Here is a 24,711-nt window from a genome sequence, read left to right on the forward strand (position 1 = left end):
CACCTCCAGCAGAGCTTCAACAGCATTCCGAGGGAGACTGGGGACATTGAGTCCGAATGGACCATGTTCAGCATCTCCATTGCCGAAGCTGCTGCATTGAGCTGCCGCCGCAAGGTGGTTGGTGCCTGTCGTGGTGGTAACCCCCGAACCAAATGGTGGACACCAGAGATGAAGGGAGCCACCAGGCTGAAGAAGGAGTCCTATTGGGCTTGGTTAGCCTGTGGGACTTCGGAGGCAGCTGACAGGTACCAACAGGCCAAGCGGAATGCGGCTCGGGCAGTGGCTGAAGCAAAAACTCGGGTGTGGAAGGAGTTCGGCGAGGCCATGGAAAAAGACTTTCGGACTGCCTCGAAGAGATTCTGGCAAACCGTCAGGCGTCTCAGGAGGGGAAAGCGGTGCTGTGTATAGTGCTGGCGGAGCGCTGCTGACTTCGACTGAGAAAATTTTCGGGTGGTGGAAGGAATACTTCGAGGACCTCCTTAATCCCACTGACACGTCTTCCGAGGAGGAAGCAGAGTCTGGGAGTGAGGGGGATGACCCACCAATTTCTGGGGGCGAGGTCACTGAGGCAGTTAAACAACTCCTTGGTTGCAGAACCCCTGGTGTGGATGAGGTCCGCCCCGAGTTCCTGAAGGCTCTGGACATTGTAGGGCTGTCCTGGCTGACACGCCTCTACAATGTTGCGTGGAGATCAGGGGCAGTACCCCTGGACTGGCAGACCGGGGTGGTGCTCCCCATTTTTAAGAAGGGGGACCGGAGGGTGTGTTCCAACTACAGGAGGATCACACTCCTCAGCCTCACTGGGAAAGTCTATGCCAGGGTGCTGGAAAGGAGAGTTCGTCCACTAGTCGAACCTCAGATACAGGAGGAACAATGCGGTTTTCCATCCTGGTCACAGAACACTGGACCAGCTCTTTATCCTCTCAAGGATACTTGATGGTGCATGGGAGTTTGCCCAACCAGTCTACATGTGTTTTGTAGACTTGGAGAAGGCATTCGACCGTGTCCCTCGGGGTGTCCTGTGGGAGGTGCTACAGGAGTATGGGGTGTCTGGCCCATTGCTATGAGCCATTCGATCCCTATACAACCGTTGCAAGAGCTTGGTTCGCATTGCCAGCAATAAGTCGGACTCATTCCCGGTGGGTAATGGGCTCTGCCAGGGCTGCCCTTTGTCACCGATTCTGTTCATATTTTTATGGACAGGATTTCTAGGCGCAGCCAAGTGGGGGAGGGCTTTCACTTCGGTGACCTCAGAATCTCATCTCTGCTTTTTGCGGATGATGTGGTCCTGTTGGCTTCATCGGGTGATGGCCTCCAGCTCGCACTGGAACGGTTCGCAGCCGAGTGTGAAGCAGCGGTAATAAGGATCAGCACCTTCAAATCTGAGGCCATGGTTCTCAGCCAGAAAAGGGTGGAGTGCCCACTCCAGGTCGGGGATGAGTTCCTGCCCCAAGTGGAGGAGATCAAGCTGAAGAGAGAGCTGAGAGTAAAAGCAAAGCTCTCAATCTACCGGTCGATCTACGTCCCTACCCTCACCTATGGCCATGAGCTGTGGGTAGTGACCGAAAGAACGAGATCGCGGATACAAGCGGCGGAAATGAGCTTCCTCCGAAGGGTAGCTGGCCTCTCCCTTAGAGATAGGGTGAGAAGTTCAGCCATCTGGGAGGGGCTCAGAGTAGAGCCGCTGCTCCTCCACATCGAAAGGAGCCAGCTGAGGTGGTTCGGGCATCTGACAAGGATGCCTCCTGGGCGCCTCCTGGGTGAGGTGTTCCGGGCATGTCCCACAGGGAGGAGGCCCCGGGGCAGACCCAGGACACGCTGGAGAGATTATATCTCTTGGCTGGCCTGGGGACGCCTTGGTGTTCCCCCGGATAAGCTAGAGGAGGGAGGTGGCTGGGGAGAGGGAGGTCTGTGCTTCTCTGCTTAGGCTGCTGCCCCCGCGACCCGGCCCCGGATAAAGCAGAAGAAGATGGATGGATGGATGGATGGATGGATAGACTAGAAGTAACCAACACACAAACCAGTTCCTCAGCATCACTCCCGAGACAGAATGTCACCAATGAGCAATACAGATAAAAGAAGGCAGTCCTTCACATTTGTTTAAAGTGTGAAGTGAAAAAAATATCCTTGTCAAAATTACACCAAGAATCCTCAGTGCTACTGGAGAGTGAAGTAATACAACCCATACCTTTGCATCTTTATCTGATAGAAAGTCTGATTTGTCTCACTTGTTTTTATGACAAATACAGTGGTACTCTTCAGGATACTAGTAGACGCACCTATGGTAACGTTTTAAAAATCTTCGATACCATCTTTCTCGATTTATCGTGTTCACAACATTTTTAGAAAACTTGGCCCCTGACCTGGACCTCAATGTCAAAGGATTGGAAAAAGAATTTTTTGTAGATGCACGCATGGTATCTTCTTCTTTAGTTAATTGCATTCAAAAGACATTCTAATAACTTAACCTCAGATTTTGACGTTGAGGCTGAACTCATCTGCACTTTTTAGTAGATGCACCTAGTATGAATTTCAAAATCCAAAGCTGCACAGTACATTATTTTAATAGCAACAACATATTCTAATCTGTAAAGTTAAAATAGTATTAAATGTGAATAGTGTTGTCAAATGCTGCATTGAAGTCTTGGAGGACAAGCACAGAGATAAGATCACTCTGAAGCCACAAAAAGATCATTATTATTACTTTACTAGTACCATTTGTGCCTTGATGAACTCCAAATAATTCCTAAATGAACCATTCCTACAACAGCTTGACAATTTTGTTTTATATCTATTACTACAGTTACTTTTCAGCAAGGAAATTTAGTAAATCAGTTAATACTTAGCTAAGATGGCTGGCTCAAAAAAAGGTGCAATTATAACAGCCTATGTACCTTGTTAATTAAAGATAAACTGATCACATTTAGTTTTTTGATTCCCAGGAATCCCAGGAGCTATGTTGGCGGGGGGCTTTCGACTGCTCGTAGGGTCTCCTATAGCAAATTGGTCCTGGGTGAGGGACCAGACAAAGAGTGATACAAAAATTGCTGTGAATGAAAGACCAAGGGAACAGTTCAACCTGCTTGGGATAGTTAACAGGGCCCCGCCTTGAAGCCAGGCCTGGGGAGGGTGCCTGTGTTGGAGCATCTGGTGGCCGGGCCTTAGTCCAAGGGGCCCGACCGGGCAAAGCCAGAAAAAAGGACATAGGCCCACCACCTGCAGGAGGCACTGCAGGGGTCGGGGTGTGTATGTGCTGGGCAGCAGCCAGTGGAGGAGAACCTGGCGGACATCTCTGGCGGAAGGAAGAGGCCTGAGCAAGTGTGTGGGGTTGAGGAGTACCGACTAGATGTAGGTATGGGATGTAGCATGGCTTGGGCTGCGGAACCAATCTGCTGGAGAGGGGCTGGAGTCTGTCTTATTCTGGAGTTGCTCTTGGTGAGAGGCGGCGGGCTGGGATGGGTATCTTAGTAGATCTTCTGAGTTCTTCCCGGTGCACGAGAAGGTTTGTTCCCTGCACCTTCAGGTCGGACGCTTATGCGCTGAACGACAGTTTAGAGTACCTGACCTTCTTGGAATCCCAAGGTAGGGTGCTATACCTGGGGACCCTGTGGTCTTGCACTCATATGGGGAACGACAGTGAGACCTGGAGGGGCATGATTGGGAGGAAAGCGTAAAAGTCTCGATTTATGGTCGATCTACATCCCTACCCTCACCTATGGTCACGAGCTTTGGGAAGTGACCGAAAGGAGATAGCAGATACAAGCGGCAGAAATAAACTTTATCTAAAGGGTGGCTGGCTCCTCCCTTACAGATCAGAGTAGAGCCACTACTCCTCCTTATCGAAATAAGCCAGTTGAGGTGGTTCGGGCATCTAACAAGGATGCCTCCTTGGTGAAGTGAGGCCCTGGGGTAGACCCGGGACACGCTGGAGGGAGTGGCCGGGCAGAGGGAAGTCTGGGCTCCTCAGCTTAGGCTGCTGCCCCCGTGACCTGGCCCCAGATAAGCAGAAGAAGATGGATGGATGCATAGATTTAAAATCACATCATTAAATAATGGTAAGACTTCTTTGAAGAGTTATGTAGGGATGGGGGTCAAATAGATATGTTTGGTTTGGAACTATTAAAGTTAGTTCAGAGAGGGAAAAAGAAAATATCTGAAACTACTGCAGTTGCTGTACTCCTGCTACATCGATGAGAATACTGTAATAACTTTTTTAAAATATACACATTTTCTTTTTAAAGAATTTCATGAGGGCATTAGCCATGTATTCCTTTAGAACTAAATGAATCCAAAGAAAGAGACAGAGGGAATGGCACCTCCATGCCTGAGAAACTATTATTATGCTGAACAATTGATCCCTGTACTGCATTGGTGTAACAGAGGCTATAAAGCCAAGTGGAAGGAGTTAGAATTTAAAATGTCATCTAATGTCATTTAGAATGTCAACAGGGAAGCTGCTGCTGTGTTTTCTGTTGTTATCTGTGTTCTGTTGTTATCTGTTCTGTTGTTTCACCCACTTTGTGATCCTGTCATTGATTTAATAATCAACTAGCTCTAAGACGGATCAACAAGCTCTAACGAAGAAAAGTTCACTATGTTGCTGCTCCCGTCCACCACCGTTTGTTTTACACTGCGAAAATCAACAGTAAAGCTACAGAACCAATGCTACATTAAAAAATGCATAAGAACTGTAAACTCAGCTTGATACGATGTTTAAATTAGACAGCTCGTTGACGGCTGAAGGCAGCCGTCCCACTTTCTGTCGCAGTGATAAATGGTTATAATGCATAATTTCCGTATAATGCAAAAGATTTTAATCCTGGTCAAAAAAGGCTTAAAACCCATGTTTCTTTCTTTAGTTTATAAAAACTGAGGGATAATCATGATCTTGAACAGAAGGACTTTTCAGATGCAACCATGTATGTGGTATCTGAAAAAGATACAACATATATCAAAATCATCAGTTAAGAAATATAATTACGGGCATTGTAAGGATGCAGCTCTGCAATTAAAGCAGAACTGTTACAGCCAACATTAGACTCAAAATGTTTTGTCATTTTAAATTAGGATTTTGTTGCACCATAAATAATGCCATCAAAAAATCTGTATGAAAAACTGTCCCAAGCTAAGAATGATAGTGTCATATTAAAAAAACATGGAAAAAAGGAGGAAAAGGGCTATCCTCTGAGGACTAGAAGGAATTATGTAACTTTCAACACTGAGTCAGTAACCATGAGTCTGTATGGAAGGTTATGTCGTCCCGATAGTGGAGCATTACATATCACGGTGTATCATGGTGAGTGGTCTGATCAGAGAAATGTATTCTACCAAATACAGAGAGATCCCTCAAGAAATTCGCCACAGAAAAAGTGTGTTCTAAGGCCATTTCCACATTAACATGAACACTATATGAGGCATTATATTTTATACTCTAGACACCCACATTTCTGCCTTTTTAGAGTACCACATAGATCTGAGGCAAACTCAACATACCCATGATGTTTACTTATCTTGTCTAACACATTCCAACACACACCTTTGTTTGACTGCACCAAAAGAATAAAAAGCTGCTCAAAGGCCATTGAACTAATGGATTACTTCAATCTAAAAACACAAAACAAAAACAAAAAAACAAACACATTCTCTGAGTTCCCATTGATGCTTTTGAGGGAAAGATAACGCTTGACACATTATCTAAAACTATCTGCACACTGGAGTCTACATCTTGTACTGATGGGGAGATCATGGTCCAGTGAAATGATAGGTCAGTATGTTGATCAGATATTACAATGGATACAACATACGATGGCAACGGCAAACGCTTTACATTTTCAAGCCCTGCATCTTGCGTGTCTTCTTGTTTCATTTTTACTGGAGACCACTATGTTTGTATTTCCACTGTCAGCCTTCTTGATTGGTCTTTTGGTAATTAGTTCACTAGTAATGACTTTAAAATGCATATTAAAAATAATTAAAATAATAAAATAATAAAAATCAAGACATTTAAGTGCTGCAGAAAAATATTTTGTGTGTGGGTAAAAAGAAAAAAAAAAGAGTTCAAATCGGACAAAGTGTGACATTTGTATGCACTACTCTATATCTTCACGGTGCTATATAAAATCTCATAGAAGTATGCAAACATAAAGTGGAATGGAATTTGTTTGAGACATGGTCTTTTTGTCTCTCTCGCCCACAGCCACACAGTGCAGGGATCAGTTCCAGAGCATGCCTCAGAGCAGCAGTTTGAAGCATTCACACAGAGGATTTGCAGCATCTCCTGCTGCTTGGAACAAAGAATTAATAGCAGTCTTCTGCTTTCCAGTACAGACTCTAACTTTCTTCTCCGCCAAAGTACCCTTCATATATATATATATCTATATATCGATATATATATATATATATATATATATATATATATATACCTGTGTGCTCTAAGGCACACATAGCTGTACTAGACACTTCAAATCGCATGCAAGCATTTCTCACGATACTGAGATTGTAGCATTCAATTTCAATTCAAGACAAGAACCACTGCTGAGAGCAACCTCTACTTGCTTTTGCTGTGACAAAGAATGCAAGCATTGCAGATAAACATATACATTTGTGTGTGTGTAACTCGTAATACTTACTATTTATAGGTTTCGGAACGAACATATTCAAAAACATGGGAGACTCCTAGCTGGAACTGGTCTGCAATGGGAGTAACCCAAGGATTATTCTCTGCTTTAAACACCTGCTTAGGACCAGTCAGATCCAGATTACCTGTAGACAAGGGGACATACAAACATGCCATTGAAGCATTTTCTCATATGTCTGATGTTTATCTTGTATTCTGCAAACTAATCACATTTACAAAGTTAGATGCAGCTTGCTATACAGCTTCAGAGCCATCAGGTTGAGGGCTTTGAGCATGGGAATTGCAGTGCTAATTAGGAAGAGTACAGTACTGCTCTAACAGTTCACCCACCCAGATTTATTCAGTTGGTAGAGAAACTCAGCTCTTGCCTTTATATATGCTTAAGACCCTTTAAAAAGGAAATGTGATGACAAAGAACACAGCTTTTCTCACCAGATTTCTATTTTAAACATAAACACTCAGTTTTAACAGATGAATGTATTTGGATCACAGTGATGATTTAATAATACGTTATTAGGGCAAAGAGCCAGTCCCCATAATGTAAAGCATTCAGTTTTAGGAAAAAAGACTTTGATTAGGTCTGCGTTAAGTTTGGGTTAGGCTAAGAGGTCAGGATTTCAGTATCGGTCAGCAGACAAAGTCTCCAGGAAATACACATACAGTAAATCAATATGCTATTCTCTAAAGAGTTGTTTGTATGTGGGCAGTACCAAGTTCCGGGGGCAGAACGGTCAGTCTGTTGCCCTGGATGTGAAGCTCTTTGAGATGAGCTAAATCCCCAATCTCCTTAGGCAGCGAGATCAGATCATTATCTCTAAGACTCAACTAAAAAGAAAAAATACACGAAGCAAAAAGAGGATACATTCACTTATTATACAAGATCACATGCTTAGATTGATTCAAAATTCAAATGGGACTTGAATATTCCAAGACTTTTATTCATATTGACTTACTATTTGCAGCTTCGTCAGCTTCCCAATGTCAGCTGGAAGGACCTCAAAGTCATTATCACTCAAATAAAGAGCTCGCAGAGTTGCTGGAAAACAGAGATCCCTGTTACTTTTTATCCATGTGCGATGATGGTGGAGAACAATACAACAGTCTAATCAATCAAGAGCAAACTCAGCAACATCATCAACTTAAGTTAGCAAGAGACAGGGTGAATTTCCAAAGTCTCCAAATTAGGCACCTAGTTGTTTATGGAAGGCAAAATATTAAAAAGCTTAACAAAACAAGAACCCGTCCATCCGTGCAATCTGCGACAGGTTCGCAATTTTGGCCCCATAGGCTGTATTATTGTAGGGTCTACCTTACAATATAAAGCACCTTGAGGCGACTGTAGTTGTGATTTGGCGCTATATGAATAAAACTGAATTGAACTGAATATAGCTTCACTGCCACAAGAATGGGATAAACTAAAATAATTCTATAACTCTTTGAGACTTTGGAAATTCTTTTGGGCAGAATCTATGATTTTGAACTTTTGTGTGTGTGTGTGTGGACGGGTATTAATGGGGACCAAAAATTGGTAGTTCACTATAGTTGTGGGGACAAACAGCCCTCGTGGGGACTGGGATTTTGGTCCCCAGGAGTTTGAAGAACTGTGGTTTTAGTGTCAGGGTTACAATTAGGTTATAGTTAGGTTTAGGGTAAGGGTCAGGGTTAGGCATTCATTTTTGATGGTTAGGGTTAGGTAAGCGGCTAGGGAAAGCATTATGTCAATGAGATGTCCCCACAAGGATATAAATACACACACACGTGTGTGTGTGTGTGTGTGTCTTCATGCACACTAACTGAGGTAAAAGAAGTTCCCAGGCAGACAGTTCTGGTTCAGGTTGTTATAGGTGAGGTCCAACACCTCCAGAGCAGGCAATGACCCAAATCCTCGGGGCAAGGTACTCAGGCGGTTCATCCTGTTCTCCAAAAAACAAACACAAAACCCATATCATGCATTTCATAAAAACAATACACCAACTTCAGCTGTTCGCAGTTTCTGTTTCAAATTTAGGCAATGATTGAGTACAAATTACTTATTGTGCATCATTTCCAAAACTGTGAAGAATTTGAATATCTCATTAACTATGGTTTGTCATAACATCAAAAGAATGTTGAAATCTGAAAAATGTCAAATCTGTGTGTGCAAGGGACAAGGCTGAAAATTAATATAGAATCCTCATCTTTGGGACCTTTGGGAAGGTTGGTGGTTCGATCCCTGGCTCCTCCAGTCTGCATGCCAATTATCCTCGGGCAAGATATTAACCCCAAGTTGCTCACACACAGTATCAGGCAAAAGTATACATACCACCTACTAACATTTTGTTAAATGTCCCTTTGAAAGTTGCACCTTGACCAGGAGTCAGATACCCTTTCTACATCTAAGAAACTTCTTAAAACTTTGCTTTTTGCTAAAGCATATAACTAGAGCTGGATCAGGTGACTGCTACAAAATGTAATAATTGGTTACTATTTTGGTTAATATGGCTGCTCCACTCTAAGCCATGTTCTGCCAGAATTAAAGATTTTAAGCTTAAATATTCCATTCATCAAGCTCTGATGCATCACAGATCCCCAACCTAAATAGGACACAAGGGATGGGTATTGAAAACCGGTTCTTGTTGAGAACCGGTTCCCACTGTTTCAATTCCTTGGAATTGTTTGCCGTTTTTGCAAACGATTCCCTTATCGATTCCAGCCCGAATGACGTCACCATGTTGTGGAGCGTCATTTACCTGGCAGGAAACATGGCGGCTCAAACGCTAAAAAGTTTGGTTATACTTTACGAGAACGGAAGACAACAGGGCAACTTGCAATACTTGCAAAGTAGATATTTCATTCAAGGGAGGAAACACTACGAATATGCAAAAGCATTTGCTCACAAAACACGCGATGACCTTAAATGAATGTCGTGTTTTTAATTCCGCTCCGGACTCGTGAATCTCAACCCAGCAGCAGCGGTAAGGTTTGTACGTCCTCTCCTGTTAATGCGGCAGGTAAATAATCAACTAACAGTGCATATTATGTTAGCGCGATCTGCCTTATTACAAAACCTGCCATTACTGTGCATTTAGGTGACCATGATGAGAGAGACAGACAGAGTCTGGCTGGCTCAGATGCTGGCAGTTCTCGCTGCAGTCTACCGGTAGCGTCTCCTTTCAGGCCAGGATAGACGAATGTCACCGAGTAGTGACTAAGTTTGTGGTAAAAGGCTTGCACCCATTTGCCACAGCAGATGCCCCCGATTTTCGGTAAGTGAATGTGTTTAATTGTAGGCAGGGACATTACTGGATATTCTTGTGTAATTGCTACAGAATAATTATGTGTGCCTATGCCAAGAGGCACACATATTACTATTCGTCGGATTTATTATTATTATGTGTGCCTATGCCAAGAGGCACACATATTACTATTCGTCGGATTTATTATTATTATTATTATTCTTCAGTTTCCGCCTGAAATTTTGCAGCGAATCTCGCCTCGCAGTTTTGAGACAAGCTTCATATATGTTACCTCATTTTGTGCGGCTGGATCAGGAATGGTGTGCTATGACTTTTGGTGTTTATGACTATTATAGTTTTTAAATATTAATATTTTAGTGAAAATTTTCCCGCGCTTCTCTGCCAAACAGTTTTGACAATAGGGTTACATATGTTAGATCATTTTGTGCGGCTGGAGCTGGACTAGTACGGTATACACTTTTGGTGTTTATGACTTTTATAGTTTTTTAAATATTAATATTTTAGTGCAAATTTAGAAAGATTCTTCTTTTGGCGCCATAGAAACAGACTTCATTTGTGGTGTGTTGGCTCCATCTTTTGGTCCCACTGATACAAATTTCAAACTTCATTTGTGGTGTGTTGGCTCTCTCTAGTGGTATGCCGGGAGTAGTACGGCCTGTCTACCCTTATTTGGATTACCGTAATGATGACAATATCAACGGTGCGCACAGCGTCGCTGCTTTCAGGAGCCATTGGAATTTTTAAGGTTGCGCAAATCATTCAAAAGTTACGGTAATGCTTGGTGGAAAACTCAATATCCCACAATTCATAGCACGCCTCTGCCGAGTCAAACAATGGCGGCCATCACTTAGTTTTTATTTTCCTCTTAATACTGTTTCTAGGTCACAAAATAAACTTTTAAGATATTTTCAGGCGAGAATATAGGTGTGTAAACTTCAAATATCTGCTCATTTTGTCAAAACATCCCATATTAGCGACAATGTTCTGACGATGTCGTTTCTGCTTGAGGCTAGCTGGCTAGTGTGGCTAGCGCGGCTTTGCTAACAAGCTACAGCCGGCCTGGATGACAGTGAGAGCGGCTTACTCTGGTTTCACACCCGGTCCTTCGTAAAGTCTCGTGGTCACAGCTGGACTTATTTTAAATAAATAAATGATTTATTTATTTATTCATTTTAGTAACGGTATAAACAGTGAAAGGTGGTGGATTGGCCAGATGTAAACTTCAAATATGTGCTCGTGTTACCAAGACATCCCATATTAGCTCTGATGGTTTCGGTGCCTGCAAAGAGCTAGACAGCTAGCTAGCTAACTGGCTGTCTTTTTGACTCAGGGTCATAGCTGGACTTATTTTTCGTTTTTATGAGCCGATGAGGGGTTTTTTTTTAGTAACGGTACAAACAGTGAAAGGCGGTGGATTGTCCAGATGCTGGTCGATGTGGAAAAAATAACTGAGTTGTTTGGTGGTCGCTGACACGGAGCTACAACCGAGGGCAGCTATCCACCGGTGTGTGTCAGACAGAGCATGCAGGGAACGAGGCGGCGAGGCGACCGCCGATCAACCGGTGGTAGATCGTGGATCAGGGAAACCGAAGGCAGGAGAAGCAGGCGGCTGCCGGTCAGAGCGTGAGGTGAACTGAATTTCAGGTAAGAAGTTATGAACTGCACTCTATTTGGGTCAGATATAAACCGAGTTTAGGTGTAGTTTATTTTCGTTGTGCTGACTTTTTACAATCAGTTATAATAACTTGTACTGCGTGCTAGCTATCACGACGGAGTTTCTATACAGCTGTGTGCGCGCTAAGTTACTGATGTTGAACTTTATGACAGCCTCCCCTGTCATTCTCTCGCCTGTTCAAACTTCAGTCATGAAACTGATCAATGATCGGCTTTTCTCTCGTTTGTTTATCGCGCTAAACAACAGCAGCACGTTTAAGCTTGATCAGCTGTTGTTAGAATTCATTTGATTTTAATTTCTAGTATCAGCTGATGTTTGCTGGAGCCACAGCTGTAGAAGCGGCTGGTGGAAACCAGGAGATGACCTTACCGAATCATCAGAGCTGAACTGGTGATGGAGAAACAGGTTTACCTTTTTTTTAGGTGACATGAATGAGTTGAAGGGAAGTTATGAACTGTTTCTGAGAGAAATAAACACCAAGCTCCTTTTTTATTTAGCTGACAGCTGGTAACTGTGCAGGGGCGGATCTAGCAAAGCTTTTGCCAGGGGGCCAGGTAGGGCATCTTACAACCAAAGTTTGTATAATAATACACAAGATTGTCTGTAGACCATTGTTAATCATTCAGAACACTGTGTAAAAATAACAAAAAACAAAAAGTGAATGCAAAAGTGCATAAATATTTATTTTACGTGATTGATGTGTGTGGCGGGGCGTGGTCTGCAGTGCCGCTGCAGGGGAGGTGGACCCACCTGAGCGGCATCTGCAATCACGCCTCTCTGGCGTAGTCTGTGCTCTCTCGGCTGTTTTTTGGGTATGTGTCAGGCTGTGAGTTGAAAAGCTACAGCCGGCTGTGTGGGTACACCAACTATGTGTGAAAAGTGGTCCATAACGTAATGCTTCAAAGCGTGTTCATGCAAACATTGTCGGGTCTGCCGTGGTACAATGGGACTTCTGCTCATGAAACTATGTGCACAGCGTCTGCAAATCGGGGCTGTACAAAGTCACTTCATCTTTACCCAAAATTGTAAGCTGTCATCTGTGAGGTGCGAGCGGTGTTTGTTTTTACCATAGTTCATGGTGGAGAATGGCTGCTCTGCTGAGTTTTGCTCTCTGTAGCTGTATGAATGGCAAACTACACTGTTTACCAGCGGCATAGGCACACTTAAAATTTCTTCTGAAAATTTCGCTTTCTAGTTATTATGTGTGCCTATGCCAAGAGGCACACATATTACTATTCGTCGGATTTATTATTATTATGTGTGCCTATGCCAAGAGGCACACATATTACTATTCGTCGGATTTATTATTATTATTATTCTTCAGTTTCCGCCTGAAATTTTGCAGCGAATCTCGCCTCGCAGTTTTGAGACAAGCTTCATATATGTTACCTCATTTTGTGCGGCTGGATCAGGAATGGTGTGCTATGACTTTTGGTGTTTATGACTATTATAGTTTTTTAAATGTTAATATTTTAGTGAAAATTTTCCCGCGCTTCTCTGCCAAACAGTTTTGACAATAGGGTTACATATGTTAGATCATTTTGTGCGGCTGGAGCTGGACTAGTATGGTATACACTTTTGGTGTTTATGACTTTTATAGTTTTTTAAATATTAATATTTTAGTGCAAATTTAGAAAGATTCTTCTTTTGGTGCCATAGAAACAGACTTCATTTGTGGTGTGTTGGCTCCATCTTTTGGTCCCACTGATACAAATTTCAAACTTCATTTGTGGTGTGTTGGCTCTCTCTAGTGGTATGCCGGGAGTAGTACGGCCTGTCTACCCTTATTTGGATTACCGTAATGATAACAATATCAACGGTGCGCACAGCGTCGCTGCTTTCAGGAGCCATTGGAATTTTTAAGGTTGCGCAAATCATTCAAAAGTTACGGTAATGCTTGGTGGAAAACTCAATATCCCACAATTCATAGCACGCCTCTGCCGAGTCAAACAATGGCGGCCATCACTTAGTTTTTATTTTCCTCTTAATACTGTTTCTAGGTCACAAAATAAACTTTTAAGATATTTTCAGGCGAGAATATAGGTGTGTAAACTTCAAATATCTGCTCGTTTTGTCAAAACATCCCATATTAGCGACAATGTTCTGACGATGTCGTTTCTGCTTGAGGCTAGCTGGCTAGTGTGGCTAGCGCGGCTTTGCTAACAAGCTACAGCCGGCCTGAATGACAGTGAGAGCGGCTTACTCTGGTTTCACACCCGGTCCTTCGTAAAGTCTCGTGGTCACAGCTGGACTTATTTTTCGTTTAAATGGACCGATGATTTATTTATTTATTCATTTTAGTAACGGTATAAACAGTGAAAGGTGGTGGATTGGCCAGATGTAAACTTCAAATATCTGCTCGTGTTACCAAGACATCCCATATTAGCTCTGATGGTTTCGGTGCCTGCAAAGAGCTAGACAGCTAGCTAGCTAACTGGCTGTCTTTTTGACTCAGGGTCATAGCTGGACTTATTTTTCGTTTTTATGAGCTGATGAGGGTTTTTTTTTAGTAACGGTACAAACAGTGAAAGGCGGTGGATTGTCCAGATGCTGGTCGATGTGGAAAAAATAACTGAGTTGTTTGGTGGTCGCTGACACGGAGCTACAACCGAGGGCAGCTATCCACCGGTGTGTGTCAGACAGAGCATGCAGGGAACGAGACATAAGAGGCGGCGAGGCGACCGCCGATCGACCGGTGGTAGATCGTGGATCAGGGAAACCGAAGGCAGGAGAAGCAGGCGGCTGCCGGTCAGAGCGTGAGGTGAACTGAATTTCAGGTAAGAAGTTATGAACTGCACTCTATTTGGGTCAGATATAAACCGAGTTTAGGTGTAGTTTATTTTCGTTGTGCTGACTTTTTACAATCAGTTATAATAACTCGTACTGCGTGCTAGCTAGCACGACGGAGTTTCTATACAGCTGTGTGCGCGCTAAGTTACTGATGTTGAACTTTATGACAGCCTCCCCTGTCATTCTCTCGCCTGTTCAAACTTCAGTCATGAAACTGATCAATGATCGGCTTTTCTCTCTTGTTTGTTTATTGCGCTAAACAACAGCAGCACGTTTAAGCTTGATCAGCTGTTGTTAGAATTCATTTGATTTTAATTTCTAGTATCAGCTGATGTTTGCTGGAGCCACAGCTGTAGAAGCGGCTGGTGGAAACCAGGAGATGACCTTACCGAATCATCAGAGCTGAACTGGTGATGGAGAAACAGGTTTACCTTTTTTTTAGGTGACATGAATGAGTTGAAGGGAAGTTATGAACTATTTCTGAGAGAAATAAACACCAAGCTCCTTTTTTATTTAGCTGACAGCTGGTAACTGTGCAGGGGCGGATCTAGCAAAGCTTTTGCCAGGGGGCCAGGTAGGGCATCTTACAACCAAAGTTTGTATAATAATACACAAGATTGGCTGTAGACCATTGTTAATCATTCAGAACACTGTGTAAAAATAACAAAAAACAAAAAGTGAATGCAAAAGTGCATAAATATTTATTTTACGTGATTGATGTGTGTGGCGGGGCGTGGTCTGCAGTGCCGCTGCAGGGGAGGTGGACCCACCTGAGCGGCATCTGCAATCACGCCTCTCTGGCGTAGTCTGTGCTCTCTCGGCTGTTTTTTGGGTGTGTGTCAGGCTGTGAGTTGAAAAGCTACAGCCGGCTGTGTGGGTACACCAACTATGTGTGAAAAGTGGTCCATAACGTAATGCTTCAAAGCGTGTTCATGCAAACATTGTCGGGTCTGCCGTGGTACAATGGGACTTCTGCTCATGAAACTATGTGCACAGCGTCTGCAAATCGGGGCTGTACAAAGTCACTTCATCTTTACCCAAAATTGTAAGCTGTCATCTGTGAGGCGCGAGCGGTGTTTGTTTTTACCATAGTTCATGGTGGAGAATGGCTGCTCTGCTGAGTTTTGCTCTCTGTAGCTGTATGAATGGCAAACTACACTGTTTACCAGCGGCATAGGCACACTTAAAATTTCTTCTGAAATTTTCGCTTTCTAGTTATTATTATTGTGTGGATGCCTCAAGGCATCCACACTATTGTTTTCCTGTTTCTCTTTATTCTTTATCTTTATTCTTCTAGTTGCTCCGTTCTTTGCCGTTTAACTACTCCCTCAGCTTTCAGCCGATTTTCACCGTTCAAACTTTAAAAAATTCTGCTTTTTCTGCTAATGTGTGCTATGACTTTTGGTGCCCATAACTTCTATACTTTTTGAGATATTGAATTTTTTATGCAATATTTTTGCCCATTGAAATGAATGGAACACATTATCAATGTGGTCACTCATTTCTGCTCGCCGGGCTATGCTGTGTTTTAGCTCAGTGAGATGAGCAGCCGTTCTCAGACTGGGAGGCCCGGGTTCAAATCCCGCTTGTGGCAAAAAAAATTTCAGTTAACAGTTAAACTTTTTAAACTCAATTTCAGCTTTTTCACCCCTTTTCAGCAAAATTTTCAGTTTTTTTCACCACTTTTCAGCACAAATCCCAGCTTTTTCAACTATTTTCAGCAAAAACATCTTTTATAACAGAATTCTGAAAAGAGTTCTGCAGAACTCTTTTCAGCAGAAATTCTGCTGATTGAACACTTTTCAGCAGAATTTGCACCTCTTTTCAGCCCAAATTCTGCTTATTCACCTCTTCTGCAAAATTTTCAGCCTTTTCACCTCTTATCAGCACAAATCTCAGCTGTTTTCAGAAAATACACTTTTGAGCAGAAATTCTGCTGATTCATCTCTTTTCAGCGCAACTTTCTGCTTCTTTACCTCTTTTCAGCAGAAATTCTGCTGATTCACCTCTTTTCTGCAAAATTTTCAGCCTTTTCTCCTCTTATCAGCACAATTCTCAGCAGCTTCTTCTCATTTCAGCAGAATTGTCCGTCTCTCCACCTCTTCTTTTAGAGAATGAGTTTGGGACAGTGAGATGAGTAGCTGCCTTTAGACTAGGAGGGCCAGGTTCAAATCCTGCTCAGGGCACTGTTTTTTTTCCACCACCATGCAACTTTTCAGCTTTTTCAGCAGACAGCTTCAGCGTTAAGTCATCCACACAGCATTTTCGCAGGAAATGCAATTTTTTCTAGTTGTGTGGATGCTTTATGCATCCACACTATTGAGTTCCTGTTTCTCTTTATTGTGTGGATGCTTTATGCATCCACACTATTGAGTTCCTGTTTCTCTTTATTGTGTGGATGCCTTCAAAGGCATCCACACTATTGAGTTCCTGTTTCTCTTTATTCTTTAATTGTGTGGATGCCTGAGGCATCCACACTATTGAGTTCCTGTTTCTCTTTATTCTTTATTCCACCATAATCTAGTTGCTACCCCGTTTTTTGGCACTTAACTACTCCCTCAGTTTTCAGCCGATTTTCTCAGTTCAAACTCTAAACTGTTCTGCTCTTTCTGCTAATTCCAGCTATGACTTTTGGTGTTTATTACTGTTATACTTTTTAAAATATTACACTTTTTTCCTTTAATTTGTCCCATTGAAATGAATGGGAAACTTCCACAATTCTGCTAAAACTTGCTTGGTTTTGAAACTTAACTGCTTCCTCATACTTTCACCTAGAAACTCCATTCAAACTTTAAAATGTTCTCAGATTATTGGGCTATTCCTGTGTGATTCAGCTTTTTCAGATCTTCTACGGTTTTAATTTTATACCTCTTTAAGTTTTCAGTTGCAAAATTGTGATTTTTCAGAAAATACATGCGTTGCTATGGTTGCTATGCAATTAACTCAGAGTGTGTGCTGGTCTGTTCTGAATTTTCTCTTCATGTCCGAACAACTTCTTGCTACTCGCTCAATTTCCACTCAACCCCCACAAATTATACATCAAAATGTAGGTATTTTTGCTGGCTTTCAGACAATGTCACTATCTTTATTGTGAGATTCACCGTTTTTTCGCAATTCGCCTCGAAGTGACACATGGGCTGGTTACGTCCCATTCAAACTCTATGGGGAGGTTTTGAAATTCAGAGCTGAAATTCTGTAACAGGAGGCATTTTCAAATCGTCACATCTAATGAACAAAGCAAAGTTAGGACATGAGGCTTGTGCCAATATATCTTCAGACACTCCTGACACTCACAGTGGAAGCAGTTTTTACATTCATCTTACCGTTGAGCCATAAATTACGTTTGTTTGAGGGGTGGAAATCTGTCCTCCTCTCAGTTCTCACACTCTGAAAATGAAGCCGTTTCTTCTCTCGTCATATCTCCGCGACGGAGGTACAAAAAGCTATGAAAATCGCAGTCAAAATACACCAAAGTCCGCTGATTCACCCAGTACAAGAATTATTCTACTAGCCCTCCTAGTTTTTGAGTTACACGACGTTTTGTAACTCCCAAAAACGGCGCTTTTCGCCTGTCACCGCGATCTATTTCTGATTGCTGATCTACTTGTTTTTCAGCCGCCCGCCCCCTTGCCAGGTGGCGCAATCAGTAATGACACGGCTCTGCAGCTCAAAGGTCGTGGGTTCAATCCCAGCTTGCTTCAACATTTTTTTTTCATTACAAATTTAAACACTATCACAGACCTGTCATTTATATTGATCATTTATTACAATTCTGCAAAGTTTTATCATTTTAGCAGCTTTTCTAATATGGACCGAAATACATACAAGTACCCAGCCTAATGAAGCAGACAGAGGCAGTAGCTCTGATTGGTGAATTTGAGCAGAATCAGGTTGTTCTTTCATTTCATTTCTTTATTTATTTCACACATGGTTCATTGTGTTTCTTTTTCTACATACAGAACCTTCTGCCTCTTTTCAGCAGAAATTCTGCCTCTTTTCAGCAGAAATTCTGCTCATTCACCTCTTTCAGTGCAACGTTCTGCTTCTTTGCCTCTTTTCAGCAGAAATTCTGCTCATTCACCTCTTTCAGTGCAACGTTCTGCTTCTTTGCGTCTTTTCTGCAGAAATTCTGCTGATTCATCTCTTTTCTGCAAAATTTTCAGCCTTTTCACCTTTTTCAATGCTTTCATCTTTTTTAAATCATAGAGTTCAAATCAAAATATAGTATTTTTACCAAAGCATTGTATTTGTACGAAGTACAGTATTTCTGCCAAATCATAGAATTACTGCAATTTCATAGTATTTTGAGGAATCCCTTTTGTTATAGTATTACTTCTAAGCCATAGTATTTCTGCTTTGTCATAGTATTTGTACTGAAACATAGTATTTCTGCCAAATCATAGTATTACTGCTATTTCATATTATTTGAGTGAAATTACAGTGTTTCTGCAAAAACATTGTATTTCTGCTACTGTATTTCCGCTGTATTACGTAGTGGCAAAGTAGGAGGCTGACTGTTACTAAGTGCATCAGTGTACATAGGTCATCTCTTGTGGTGGAGTGCCCTCTTGTGGTGCCTTTTGGGTAGTGCCTTAGAAAACGTGAACACTGCACAGTGGTATCAGACTGGTTTGCAGTGGAGGAATTTGTTGCCAGTTTCTTTCATCTTTAATCCGTATTCATGTTGTAATGTAGTAACTTTTGTTGCACAACTACCACAATATGGCAGAAATACTATGTTTTGGCACAAATACTTTGATTTGGTATACTTTAGCTTCTTCACCCTTTTTCAGCAAAGTTTTCATTTTTTTCACCCCTTTTCAGCACAAATTCCAGGTTTTTTGGCTGTTTTCAGAAAAAAAAAACCCTCTTTTCAGCAGAAACTCTGCTGATTCACCTCTTTTTAGCGCAACTTTCTGCTTCTTTGCCACTTTTCTGCAGAAATTCTGCTGATTCACCTCTTTTCTGCAAAATTTACAGCCTTTTCACCTCTTATCAGCACAATTCTCAGCAGCTTCTGCTCATTTCAGCAGAATTGTCAGTCTGTCCACCTCTTCTTTGCAAGAATGAGTTTGGGTCAGTGAGCTGAGTAGCTGCTTTGAATCCAGGAGGGCCAGGTTCGAATCCTGCTCAGGGTGGTGGTTTTTTTTTTTTTTTACCACCATGCAACTTTTTGCAACTTTTCAGCTTTTTCAGCTTTTCAGCAGACAGCTTCAGCGTTAAGGCATCCACACAGCATTTTCGCAGGAAATGCAAATTTTCTAGTATTCTTAAAGTTGCTTCCGTACGTTTTTCGGCACTTAACTACTCCCTCAGTTTTCAGCCGATTTTCTCAGTTCAAACTCTAAACTGTTCTGCTCTTTCTGCTAACGACTGCTATGACTTTTGGTGTTTATTACTATTATACTTTTTAAAATATTACACTTTTTTCCTTTAATTTGTCCCATTGAAATGAATGGAAAACCTCCACAGTTCTGCTAAAACTTGATTGGTTTTGAAACTTAACTGCTTCCTCATACTTTCACCTAGAAACTCCATTCGAATTTTAAAATGTTCTCAGATTATTGGGCTATTCCTGTGTGATTCAGCTTTTTCAGATCTTCTACGGTTTTCATTTTATACCTCTTTAAGTTTTCAGTTGCAAAATTGTGATTTTTCAGAAAATACATGCGTTGCTATGGTTGCTATGCAATTAACTCAGAGTGTGTGCTGGTCTGTTCTGAATTTTCTCTTCATGTCTGAACAACTTCTTGCTACTCGCTCAATTTCCACTCAACCTCCACAAATTATACATCAAAACGTAGGTATTTTTGCTGGCTTTCAGACAATGTTACTATCTTTATTGTGAGATTTACCGTTTTTTCGCAATTTGCCTCGAAGTGACACAAGGTGTGACAAATCCCCATTCAAAGCCTATGTGGAGGTTTTGAAATTCAGAGCTGAAATTCTCTAATGAGAGGGATTTTCAAATCGTCACATCTCTTTAACAAAACAAAGTTAGGACATGAGGCTTGTGCCAATATATCTTCAGACACTGCTGACACTCACAGTGGAATCAGTTTTTACAATTATCTTACCGTTGAGCAATGAATTACGTTTGTTTGAGGGGTGGAAATCTGTCCTTCTCTCAGTCTTCAAACTGTGGAAATGAAGCCGTTTCTTCTCTCGTCATATCTCCGCGACGGAGGTACAAAGAGCTATGAAAATCGCAGTCAAAATACACCAAAGTCCGCTGATTCACCCAGTACAAGAATTATGCTGCTAGCCCTCCTAGTTTTTGAGTTACACGACGTTTTGTAACTCCAAAAAACGGCGTTTTTCGCCGCTCACCGCGATCTATTTTCTGACTACCCAAGTCTCTTTCTTTCAGCCGCCCGCCTCCTTTCCAGGTGGCGCAATCAGTAATGACACGGCTCTGCAGCTCAAAGGTCGTGGGTTCAATCCCACCTTGTTCATCATTTTTTTTTCACTACAAATTTATACACTATCACAGACCTGTAATTTATTTTGCTAATTTATTACAATTCTGCAAAGTTTTATGATTTTAGCAGCTTTTCTAATATGGACCTCAGATTCTTGTTAACGCTCCATGGCAGAAACAAGTACACAGCCTGATGAAGCAGACAGAGGCAGTACCTCTGATTGGTGAATTTGAGCAGAACCAGGTTGTTCTTTCATTTCATTTCTTTATTTATTTCACACATGGTTCAACAGTGTTTCTTTTTCTACATACAGCACCTTCTGCCTCTTTTCAGCAGAAATTCTGCTCATTCACCTCTTTTCAGCGCAACTTTCTGCTTCTTTACCTTCAGCCTGAGCCAGCTTCAGCTCAAAAGTTGTGCAGAACTCTTTTCAGCCCAAATTCTGCTTATTCACCTCTTCTGCAAAATTTTCAGCCTTTTCACCTCTTATTAGCACAAATCTCAGCTGTTCTCAGGAAAAACTCTTTTGAGCAGAAATTCTGCTGATTCATCTCTTTTCAGCGCAACTTTCTGCTTCTTTACCTCTTTTCAGCAGAAATTCTGCTGATTCACCTCTTTTCTGCAAAATTGTCATCCTTTTTGCCTCTTATCAGCACAATTCTCAGCAGCTTCTGCTCATTTCAGCAGAATTGTCCATCTCTCCACCTCCTCTTTGTGAGAATGAGTTTGGCTCAGTGAGCTGAGTGGCTGCCTTGAGACTAGGAGGGCCAGGTTCGAATCCTGCTCAGGGCAACATTTTTTTTTTCACCACCAACTTTTTGCAACTTTTCATCTTTTTCAGCTTTTCAGCAGACAGCTTCAGCGTTAAGGCATCCACACAGCATTTTCGCAGGAAATGCAAATTTTTCTAGTTCTTTATACTTTATACTTTATTCTTCAAGTTGCTTTTTTTCTTACGTTTTTTGGACTTTAACTACTTCCACAATTTTTGTGCTATTTTCGCCGTTCAAATTTTAAAATATTCTGCTATTTCTGGAGATGGGTGCTATGACTTTTGGTATTTTCTGCTATTATACTTTTTAAAATATTAAGCTTTTTATGCAATTTTTTGTCCCATTGAAATGAATGGAAATCTTCAGAAATTCTGCCAAAACTTGCTTGTTTTTGAAACTTAACTATTTCCTCATACTTTCACCTAGAAACTCCATTCAAACTTAAAAATGTTCACAAATTATTGGGCTATATGATTCAGCTTTTTCATATCTGTTACCGTTTTCATCTTATCCCTCTTTTAGTTTTGAGTTGCAAAATTATGATTTTTCAGAAAATACATGCGTTGTTATGGTTGCTATGCACTTGGCTTTCAGTGAGCCACTGTAAGTTTTGCAGTCTTCTCTTCATGTCCGAACAACTTCTTGCTGCTCGCTTGCTTTTCGCTCAACCCACACAAATTATACATCAAAACGTAGGTATTTTTGCTGGCTTTCAGAAAATGTCACTATCATTGTTGTGGGACTTATAGAATTTTGGCAAATCTCCTCAGAGCAACACAAAGTCTCAAAAATCCCCATAGAAAGTCAATGGAGCGTTCGTTTAAAATCACCGCTTGATTTCTGTAATGAGAGGCATTTTCGAATCGTCATATCTTCCGAACGAAGCAAAGTTAAGACATGAGGCTTGTCCCAGTATATCTTCAGACACTCCTGACGCTCACAATTCAAGAATTTGTTTCTCATCTATTACCATTTCGCCATGAATTGGGTTTGTTTGAGGGTAGGAAATTTGTCCCTCGCTCAGATTTCTTCAGATTTCAAACTCTGGAAATGAGGCACTTTTTTCTCTCGTCATATCTTTTTTTTGGATTTACACAGAGACCTGAAAATTTCCAGGATTGTTCACCAAAGCCTGCTGTCTCTTACGGTGAAAGAATGATATCGATACTCCAAATAGATTTTGAGTTAGAAAGCGTTGTTTGAGGGCAAGTCAATGCAGTTTTCGCTTTGCCTCTACTCAGTTATGGTGCATTAGAAGTCAAATATCTTTAATAATTCATATTTTAATGATAAATTGTCAACACATTAAGATTCCCCCATCTCTTCTGAACAAAACGGTGTAAGAATGACCGTTCTAGCCCCTACGGTTAGGAAATTATAGCCATTTGTTTGAGGGGAGTCCTGACTATGAGAAATAGACTGCAGAAATCCTGTCTCTGTGCTGCGTGTGTGTAAAAAGAGGTGCACCTGTTTTGGCGGGAAAAAGCACAGAGCCTCTCTGATTGGTGGATTCAAATTTAGCAGCTCCCAGGCTGCTTGACTGACCTAGAAACTTGGTTTTCTCTCCCTGTGTGTGTGTGTGTGTGTGTGTGTGTGTGTGTGTTTGACACAGAGAGAGAGAGAGAGAGAGAGCCTTTTTATGGGAGCATCTTATTGTATGATTTAAATTCAATATATTTAGACTGGTTGACTGAATTTGATCCTGTGTGTGCCTCTCTGTGCTTGTGTGTTTCTATATTTGTCCATCTTTGTGATTGTGTGACTGTTATACTTTTTTTTACAGATGTATTTTCATTTAACAATCACATTTGAGGGACCCTTAGCATGTTCAGCATTTGTTCAGCTGTCCATTTGCTTTTCCAATTTTTCTATTTCAGTTATTACCATTGTGCTAAGTAATAGCACTACTGCTATGTTTCAGCATTTGTGCTAAATACAGCAGTTCTGCTAAATCATACTTTTTCTGCTATTTTGTGAGATTTGTGCTAAATACAGCATTTCTGCTAAATCATACTTTTTCTGCTTTTTTATGAGATTTGTGCTAAATACAGCATTTCTGCTAAATCATACTTTTTCTTCTATTTTATGAGATTTGTGCTAAATACAGCAGTTCTGCTAAATCATAGGGCACCTGTAACCGGAAGGTCGCCGGTTCGATCCCCGGCCCCTCTGTCCTGGTCGTTGTGTCCTTGGGCAAGACACTTTACCCTACCGCCTACTGGTGTTGGCCAGAGGGGCCAATGGCGCGATATGGAAGCCACGCTTCTGTCAGTCTGCCCCTGGGCAGCTGTGGCTACAACCGTAGCTTGCCTCCACCAGTGTATGAATGTGAGCGTGAATGAATAATGTCATTGTAAAGCGCTTTGGGTGCCTTGAAAAGCACTATATAAATCCAATGCATTATTATTATTATTATTATTAATTATTCATATTTAAAAAAAAAAAAAAAAAAAAGAAAGAAAACACTTGACGATTCCCCCATCTCTTCTGAACAAAAAAATGTTAGACCTGAGACCTGAAAATTTCCTGACTGTTCACCAAAGCCTGCTGTGTCTTACGGTGAAAGAATGATATCGATACTCCAAATAGATTTAGAGTTACAAAATGTTGTTTGAGGGCAAGTCAAGGCAGTTTTGCTTTGCCTCTACTCAGTTACAGTGTATTACAAGTCATATATCTTCAAAAATGTATATTCTATCTCTGAATTAAGAAGACCTGCAGATTCCCCCATCTCTTCTGAACAAAACGGTGTCACAATGAGCGTTGTAGCCCCTACGGTTGGGAAATTATGGCCATTTGTTCGAGGGGAATCCTGAATGTGAGAAATACACTGAAGAAAACCCATAGCTCTCTGTGTCTGTGTGTGTAAGGGCTGATTACAGCAGGTGCAGCCAATTTAGCTGACCTAGATATACCAAGCCCAGACTTTTAACAGCCACTGCTCCCTTTAGGCTCTGTGTATGTTTGTGTGTCTGTATCAATATTTCTCCCATGTTAAAGTATTACTCCTCCATAATAGTATTTCTGTTGAATCAAAGTGGAGAAGTTTTTACAGTCATCTTACTGTTGAGCCATAAATTATGTTTGTTTGAGGGGTGGAAATCTGTCCTCCCATTTCACTTTTCAAAGTCTGAAAATGAAGCCGTTCCTTCTCTCGTCATATCTCCGCGACGGAGGT

At 41.6% G+C, this 24,711-nt stretch overlaps 1 protein-coding gene across 1 annotated transcript in view; it reads right to left on the reverse strand.

Annotated features, from left to right (window-relative positions):
- Window positions 1–24,711, reverse strand: part of rsu1 (Ras suppressor protein 1) — a 71,413-nt gene that overhangs the window by 24,399 nt on the left and 22,303 nt on the right. Inside the window, exons 5-8 of the mRNA XM_063483505.1 lie at window positions 8,432–8,550; window positions 7,591–7,673; window positions 7,348–7,462; window positions 6,630–6,762 (exon numbers count right to left, since the gene is read on the reverse strand). Of these exons, the coding sequence (XP_063339575.1) occupies window positions 6,630–6,762; window positions 7,348–7,462; window positions 7,591–7,673; window positions 8,432–8,550 (450 nt within the window). The remainder of the gene's footprint in view (window positions 1–6,629; window positions 6,763–7,347; window positions 7,463–7,590; window positions 7,674–8,431; window positions 8,551–24,711) is intronic.

This window comes from Pelmatolapia mariae, linkage group LG9, assembly GCF_036321145.2.
Source record: "Pelmatolapia mariae isolate MD_Pm_ZW linkage group LG9, Pm_UMD_F_2, whole genome shotgun sequence".
NCBI classification, from domain to species: domain Eukaryota; kingdom Metazoa; phylum Chordata; class Actinopteri; order Cichliformes; family Cichlidae; genus Pelmatolapia; species Pelmatolapia mariae.